Source organism: Vollenhovia emeryi, unplaced genomic scaffold (assembly GCF_000949405.1).
Source record: "Vollenhovia emeryi isolate VEMERY1.0 unplaced genomic scaffold, V.emery_V1.0 DF939142.1, whole genome shotgun sequence".
NCBI classification, from domain to species: Eukaryota; Metazoa; Arthropoda; class Insecta; order Hymenoptera; family Formicidae; genus Vollenhovia; species Vollenhovia emeryi.
In genome coordinates, this window is record NW_011967224.1 from 1,448,475 (window position 1) to 1,457,515 (window position 9,041).

A 9,041-nucleotide genomic window follows, 5' to 3' on the forward strand; every position below is an offset into this window, starting at 1 on the left:
TAATCGAATTACAGAGAGCATATGTCGAATGCATGGGAACCATTGTATCCGTGACTCGCGCGCCGAGAAGATAGATGAGAGCATTGTCTATTCGCCACTAAGCTGCGCGGAAACCCGATTTCTCTTATCCGGAATTTCGCATTAGCGCATCATTTTGTATTGAAATTACTTGTACGCGTAACACGCGGCAATATATGTATAAAGGGCAACGAGTCCAATAAACTATTTCCGACGATTCGAGGGAAAATTAAATTCCCACTGACTTTCTGAAATCGTTACAAAATGGGTCAAGCCGTCGTTGCGTCGAACCTTTCAATCTCGCTTGAAATATTCGCAAAGAGAATTGGATATACTGAAAACACTTCGACCTAAATGCATCGACGTTGTTTCGAGGCAACTCTCGGGCCCTTCGAGCATAAAAGCGACGGTTCCCCTCTGAGGTCAATTCTACTTTGTACTTATCCCTTCGACGTCGAGGCGGAAACCACCTCTGTTCGAGACATCGTTCGAACGCCGTAATTCAAAGTTTCTTGTAAAGTCTCCTTAAATCCTTCCGTCTCGAACCTACCGTGCCATTTGAGAACCTTATCCACCTTACGTATTTTCTGCCAGTCAAAACGAGCAATCTCTAACGCGAGGGGTAGCAACCCCTTTTTATCGCATGATAGGATGCCTATTAGGGTCCACGGATCACTGAGTATCGTCTTTATACGGATCTAGACGACCCTAAACGCGGTCAGTCGTTTTAAAACGAATAGATAATTAAAATTGCGAGTTCCAATTAGGACGAGTGTTAAATTGCAAGAATTCACGCTTGTCAAAATACGACACATTACATATTGCGATTTGTTTAAAGCGTAATGGATAAACATGACTCACCGCTGTCGAGACTATTCTGATTTTCTAAATCTGGACCTTGGACGGAAGTTGACCTGCCATCCTGCAGATAATCTGAAACAACAAACACGTTACGTTTAGATCGGGCTCTCGACTTATATGTAATCTTCTCAATTAATTTAAATCGCCAAAACTTCCGGCGGGAAAAATTGCTTCAACCCGTCAAATTCTGTCTCGAGAAATCACGACGTTTTCGATCACGTCTTCTCGCGAGAAAATTCAAATCCCCAAGAAACCTGCGTTTAAGAACTAAGATTTGAATTTGACGAAGATGCCTTCTGATTATATCCAATTTTCTTAATTAATTTAAATCGCTAAAACTTGCGGCGGGAAAAAAATTGCTTCGACCCGTCGAATTCTGTCTCGAGAAATCACGACGTTCTCCATGCGTGAAGATTCGAATCCCCAGGAAACTCGCGTTTAAGAACTAAGATTTGGATTTGACGAAGGTGTCTTCTGATTATATCCAATTGTCTTAATTAATCTAAATCGCCAAAACTTGCGGCGGGAAAAAATTGCTTCGACCCGTCGAATTCTGCCTCGAGAAATCACGACGTTCTCGATCACGTCTTCTCGCGAGAATATTCGAATCCCCAGGGAACTCGCGTTTAAGAATTAAGATTCGGATTTGACGAAGGTGTCTTCGCGGTTACGTCACTCTCGCTGCGTATCGTCTGTCCCGTTTAGCCCGGTGCCGAGATCCGCGCGGCAGTAACTCGCCGGGCCCTTAATAGGGATTCCGCATTGAAATTTCATGGGATTTCAGGCGATCGAGCGGAACGAGCTCGGAGATACGCCGCGCGCGCGGCCTATGCCTGCGCCGCAGATGATGCCGCTTGCGCGCGGACGCGAATAATACGGGAAAGGGTGGAAAAGAGCGGCGCGCGGTGATCCCGCGGGAGCCATACCCCGGTGATATTGGCTCCCACAGCCCATTCCTGCGCATAGGAGACCGAACCGCCTTGGACCAACATATCCACACGCGCGCACACACAAACACACGTACGTACGTGGGAGGAAGACCGGCCAAAATTCAAATTTCCCATCGGGATACGCGCGACTTTAAGCACAACTTGCGGGGAAACAACCGCGGCGGCCAAAGCTCGCCGGTTCGCATCGATAATCGAACTTTACGGCGTCCATCTCGATACCACGGGAAAAAAAATTACGCCCCTTGTCTTCGCGTGACCGGCGGTGACAGCGAGCGGTTCCACCAGCCGCGTCCGACACGATTTAGCGACATCTTTCTACTGCGCGGTCGTAAAATAGTCGCGTATTCGTAGCTTTCCTACGTACGTTTCGTATCTCGGATGTTTATTCTTTAGATTGGTTCCTAATTGCCAGTATAATACTAAGATTCCAAATTTTATTCGACCACAGCTGACTTTAGAAAAATATTACCTCAGCCAGGGTTTGAACCTGGACCTACCTACACTCTAGGCGGGCGTCTCACCAATTCGACCACCGAGGCATATGATAATACTTGTCGCAATAACAGTATGAAGATGTTGTCTACGCGTCTACTTTTCGGCTTTCTTCGATTACTTTTTAATTAGACGTAATTAATAGTGAGCGACACAAGCTGGTCGCGGGAGACTGAAACGAATTCCAAAAATTGTCCAACGTCAGTGAGATTTTAAGTACCGTATCTTACATGCAATCGCTATGTGAAAATTTTGGCGCCGTGGACTCTTTGGTCCCAAGATGGGACCAAATTCTTCGATTACCTGAACGAAAACAATTACAATTATTAATACAAAACAGCGGGGAGAGGGAGAGAGAGAGAGACAACCGCGCATATTTTTCTTATCGCAACCGCAGTTGTGTCGCGCCGAGATCAGCAGCCGAATCTCCCGAAAACACTTACGAGTCGCAATCCCTAAGTTAATCCTCAAGTTAATCCCTCTTTCTCGCAGAGTTCCTGCAGCGCGAATATCTCACTGATAAGACGATACCGAGGAACCGCGGCGGAATAAAACGTTAAGACCGCAGTGGAACGAAAAGCCGCGGCACTCAAGCTGCTGGAATTATCATCGCTCGTAAGTCACGGCGCGAACATTGCAGCTGCAACTGCGGCGCAGCGGCGCGCGCGGTTCGCGGCGCTTCGGGGACGAGATAACTCGTATAAATAACCCGGAAGTCCGCGGTGCACAATAGTCCCTTTTTTTTTACGAGTATGACTTTTGGGAGTTCCAAGGCTGCACGCTTGGGACGCCGCGTTGGTAATCAGTTCGTCGTTGTTACCGAAATGCACTGAGCGAGCCAGGACACAAAAAAAGGGAGAGAAAACGAAAAGGGGGAAAAAAAGCCCGCCTCCCCTCCCCCTTTTTTCCTTCTCTCCATTCACTTTTAGGCACACAATCGTGAATTTTTGCGGCGCCCTAGATTGTACATCGAATATTTAATTCGCGCCGCGGACCGCACGGGAAACCGCGCTGGGCTCTCCCGTTCCCCGAAATTGTTCCGGTATCACCGTCATCCGATACCTAAATCGAACCATTACGTCCGGCATTCCGCGCGGTGAGAATGTTATCGAGTGACGCGCGTGTTGCGGACGTAAAATCGTAATATTCTTGTATCATTGCCACGCGTGTACGGGACGCAACAAATAAATTTGCCAATTAAAAAACGAATTCGCCGGCCGCGCGACGACGCGGCCTCGACGCGGCACGAAATATAAAATAAAAATTTCAAGTGGGGGGGGGCGGGGGAGGGGGAGTGGGAGTATAAAAGTTTTTTTTGCGGGGAAAAACAAACTTCGCGAGACTCCGCTCTACGTGAAACGGGACACGGGAAATTGGGAAAAAAATACACGGGGATTTTCCTTCGCGAGAAATAATCATTGTCGTTCTCTTTTTCAGGAAAAGGGCGGAAAACGCGAAAAGCGCGGCGTAACTCGCCGCCCCGCTAATTTCTAGTTGTCGCGCATTTATTATTTCATTATCCTTAGATGCAAAATTAATCCCGCCGCTTTTACGTTTAAAGCAGCGTATGCATTGTTGCGTTTCCTTTTTTCGCGAATTCCCGTTGTGCGGAAGCGTATGCGCGCGCGTTATGATACACCGGCGCTGCGCGGAATGCAGAAATTCTTTCAGCGCGGACAACGGGCCATGCAACGCGATCTCGTTCGGCGCGGGCGGGCAATAATTTAATTTGTTAAATAAAAAAAAACTGCAACCCGCAATTTCTACACGACGCGACATACATTAAGCGCGCCGGTCAGACATTACGCGTAAATACTGGGGATCGATTGTGGACCGCGCGACGTCCAGCATCATTTTTCACGCGCTCGCGCACGGGCACGTCGTCATTGTGTGTGCACGCGCGTACGTACGCGCGCGTACACGCGTGTGCATATGAATTTTGGGAATTCGATGGACGGCGAGCAAAGCTGTTGGGAACCGGTTTTGGTTTTGTATTAGCATGTAACTCCGGCAGGAGTTGAAGTTGCGATGGCTTGTGGGTGGTCGGGCGGCGGCAGGGAGGGTAATTACCTCCTTGGGGAGCGCCCTCTCCACGGCGTAGCCCGGTATAGCCCCAGCACGGGTACAGAGGCTTCCCACTGCTCCCAGTGGTCCCGCGGGATCGCGCCAGTGGCTCTCACCGTCGCGGTTCTCATTTCGCCGGAATTGGATCCCGCCCCGAGGACAGCGACGGAAAAAGATGCTCGTGACACTTGAATGGGGGGTGTCGAATGTGTTTTGTGCAGTGCGCAATGCAGCGTCAAAAATCAAATGCTCAAGACACTCGGAGGTACCGACGGCGATGTTACTCGAGCAGTGCTTTTCTCTTCTCGACATTCAGATTTCGTGCGGTATATCTCGAAAACGTCTGAGTCACTTTGAGCCTGCGCTTGTGCGATACGCTAGCTTCAAGTTGTATTAAAAAAAAATGAAGGTGAAAATAATTTGCAGATTACGTGTCGTTTTATCATTAGCGTTGCGTTATCGTTTTACGTAATTTAAATCGAGTCCCGCGTCCCATAAGGCGTCATAATGACAGCCCAATTAAGCGCCGCCGACCCCTAGATTGGGAGAGCAAAAGCGTCACGTGACAATGCAAATTATTATAGTAAGCTGACCCTATAATTTATATTTGCCTCATTAACGAGATATGCTTAATTCTATCATCGCGTGAATCACATATGCACGCCTTATTATATGTTGTTATTACTTTCCTTATTAAATTCCCTTTTTACGAAAGATTATACAAATGTGATAGAAATATTGTACTCTGCGATACAATCAGCGTAAAATTTAAAGCTGTTTTCTTCGTGATGATGCAAATATACTGGAAACATGTAGTCGTGAAATTTTATATATTAAAAAATAAGAATGTCGTTGTAAGTCGTGATATCGTAAAAATAAAATATAAAAATGTAACATACATAATTTAAGAAGGTACAATTTCTGCTGCGGCTCATCTATCAGGAATTGGCAAGCTTCGGACATCCGTATTTGGTTTGCGTCATTAAAATTGGCCTTTGTCTAACTGCGCAAGACAATGAATCAAAACCTATATTTTTCGGGGCGCTTCAATTCGGCCGGTACTCAAATTCGAAGCGCCCGGGCGGCTGATACGTTTTTAATTGGCCGTCTCGGCCCGATATCATCGACGCCACCACCGAAACCGCCGACGGAATAAAACGCGAGTGTGCGGTCCCTTCTCGCTGGAAAATGGAATTGCAGTTGCCGCGTCGCTGCCGACTTTTGAACCGGCTAATTCAGCCGGAAATAATAGACACCGTCGGCGTACTCGTATCCGTAAGCTAATTTCGACCATTGGCGTGGCATAATGACCGCGCGTGAAATGAGCTTTCATAATTCGTGACTACCCGGTCAAAATGTACACGCGAAGTCGCGCAAAGTGCCCCGTTTAAAACTGAATATAAACGTATACGATCGCGTTAAAAGAAAAGGCCGTTACGCTCGTAATTGCGAAGTCTTTGTAGGCAAGTCGGCCGCAGGATTTTACGCCAACGGTCACTTAAAATCAGTAGAATTCCCGTTTGGACCGCCTAATGACTCAAGACGGCGGAGGCAAGTGGTATCGCGGACACCCGGTACAGTGTCATCGGCACATGCCACTGTTAAGGGCAGGTCCGTCCCCGGGGAGCGTCACAAACAATAGCAATGGGCTAGCCGGTGCCACCCTACGACCACCCTACGGCAGTATCCTTCGACCTTCCCGGCCCTAACACCGGGACTCGGCGGCTAAGATAGCGACGAGAAGAGGAGAGAGAGAAATACGAATGGGGGCGGAGGGGGGACGGAGAAGAAGACTATACCTCGGGGAAAACTTTAATTTCTTTCTGAGAAAGATGGCTGTTCCTTGTTCTTCGCCGTTGCAGGACTATCAGCTCTATATTCTAGCGCAAATATATATATATATATATATATATATATATATATATATATATATAATATGTACATACACATGGCGAATGTGCTATACGTGTACGCGTGTGCGTACGCGTGTGGCATCGGCTCCGTAGGAATTAATTTGCCACCTCTACTAGAGTACGTCTCTTCCTCGACGACATCATTCGTAATTAATTAATTTTTCAAAGAATGATAAAAATATACGACTTTGTTACTTCAAGAGTCTCAATACTCGACCGCGACCGGTCTCAATACTCTGTTACATCTGGAAACTTGTATTAAAAAATATTTGCTTATATTTATTAAGTATCTGCTTCTGTGGGCGAAATATTTTTATAATATTTACGTGCACGTGCATTACGTGCAAAAAGAGATACGCGCTATAGAAAATTATGTAAAATTATTATATCGCGACGGCGATTTCCTACAAACGTGAGACATGCAAACCAAGCATAATAAAAATGAAATGTCGGTCATGCAAAATATAGAATTGTGTCCTTTATAGAAATATTTGCTTTAATTTTGTGCAAATCTCTTCTTTGATCGCCACGTATGTACATACGTACCCTCTACGTCGAGACGCCGGTATACGTTTCGAATTAACGTTGAAGGTTTTAGCGAGTTTAATTGATAAAAGATATGAATATGTTACTTCAAGTGCGACAATATTTTTATAATATTTACGTGTACGAAAAGAGATACACGCTATACAAAATTATGCAAAATTATTATATCGCGACAGCGATTTCTTACAAACGTGGGATATGCAAACAAAGCATAATAAAAATAAAATGTTAGTCATGGAAAATATAGAATTGCGTCCTGTACAGAAATATTTGCTTTAGTTTCGTGCAATCCTTTATTCCTGTTCTTTGATCGCCACGGTATGTACGCAACCCCCTACGTCGAGACTCCGGTATACGTTTCGAATTAAGTCGAAAGTTTAAGCGGGTTTAATGTCGACCGCTGTCCGGCGCACTTAAATGAAGCGTGCCACCCGGCGAAATTTATACGCAGCCCCCTCAGCAACAAACGCGGCCGCGTTTGTCAAGGGTCGCCACGGTCCACCCTTCCCGGCCATGTCAAAAGCCGCGTACGCGCCGTAATTTCGAGTTCGCCGGCGCTAATTCCCCGGTTAACTGGTTCTGCGAGAGCTTACGACCTCGTAACGTCCGCGTTTACGACACGCAGGTGTGTGCACCCCTTTACGGTCCATCCCGTGGGCCGTGGTATGAACTCCGCGAGGGTGTTGCGGCGAAATTTCACCCTACAAAAACGTTGTCTCGAAGTTAACGCCGCTAAGCTGCCTATGAGTCAAGTTTAAGGTATTAAAGAATCAAGTTTAAGACACTGCGACTTTGTGTAATATATATAAAAAAAAAGAATTATATTAATACGAGACGTCGTTAGCCGACGGGGAGAGTTTACGTTAATAACGCATTTCAATTGAGCTCGACTGAAGATAACAGATTTTCATGTTTTGCGAGAATTCCGTATCTTTTCTAACTCGATTCGGAACTCGAGCCGCGGAAAGTACGAATAACCGGGCGAGTGAGTTTCTCTATGACGCAGGTTTTCATTGTGCGAAGTGCCGGTATACAGCCTAAGGAGGAAAGATTAGCATAAAGTTAGCGCGGTACCCGATACCGTATGTTCGCGCAAAAGTTAAGTTGGGTTGCGACGCGCTGGCCCTCGGGTCCCCAGGCACCCCGGATACGACTGCTTCCGTCATATTTCGACGCGAGAGCTCACCGGTGTATTCCTGGAGCGTCATCGTCGACCGAAAGGAAACGAAATCCCTTCCTACGCGATGCATCCCGATGCGTTTCCACGGACGCGCGAGAAAGTTCCTTGTTCCGGTGTTCCGCAAATTTCATCGCGACGTCTGCACTCGCTGATCGCAATTAGCCGTCGATAGTTTTACGAACCGCTGATGCCGAGTAGCGGTTATAAAAGTTCGCCATGTACGAACATAAAGAGATTATTTCTATTTTCGCAGATACTTGCGCGATTTCTACAGGGAGAGCATTTTACGAGAAAATTCTCTGCGTGTATCCCAAGTTAAATTTTAGATTGCGAGGTGAGTCGCGATGACGAGAAATATTTTGCAAACACTATTCCGCGAGGTTTTTGATCAGAAAAAAGCGCCACGAGGAGAACTTAAATGTACAGGAGGAGGCTGTGGGTGAAGGGTCGTTAGTATGGCTTCGGAATACTGATACCTTTTATCTCCTCGAGTTACTAAGTTTTATCGAGGAAAAAGCGAAGAGAATGCCTCGACGAGTGCCACGAATTATTAGTCGAGTAGTTACTAGGCCGGCTTTTCCCTTCGCGGTCCCACTCTATTCTCGTTCGCGCGCGCGAAGGAAATAATAGGTGCGGTATTTCCGCGGCCCTTTGTCGGTTATCCATCACCAGAGAGAAGCCGCGATTGCAATCGCCAAACTAATATCCGAGACGTCGCGCTAATCTCGCGCTCGAAAGAAGAGTTCGTCATTCCGGTCGCTTAGGCTGCGGCGTTGAGGATTGTTCAATTTAAAGCGCGACCGAAGTGTCACTTCGTAATACCGTTTCACCTGGGAACGCTTCTGGGAAAGCCTCTTTGCGCAGTGAAAGCGATTTATCAGAAAAGTAACGTTCTGCAAAGAAGATCCGTCCGTGTACCCTTTCGAGACAAGCCGAGTTCTATCGGAGAACTGGTTGCGCGCGCGGAAAGTGCGTAATTATGGATGTTGGAATAAGTGTCTTAATAGTTGAGCTTAT

At 46.7% G+C, this 9,041-nt stretch overlaps 1 protein-coding gene across 1 annotated transcript in view; it reads right to left on the reverse strand.

Annotated features, from left to right (window-relative positions):
* Window positions 1–458: 458 nt before the first annotated feature.
* Window positions 459–9,041, reverse strand: part of LOC105566910 — a 24,922-nt gene continuing 16,339 nt past the window's right edge. The window contains exons 4-5 of the mRNA XM_012021307.1: window positions 880–951; window positions 459–673 (exon numbers count right to left, since the gene is read on the reverse strand). Of these exons, the coding sequence (XP_011876697.1) occupies window positions 459–673; window positions 880–951 (287 nt within the window). The remainder of the gene's footprint in view (window positions 674–879; window positions 952–9,041) is intronic.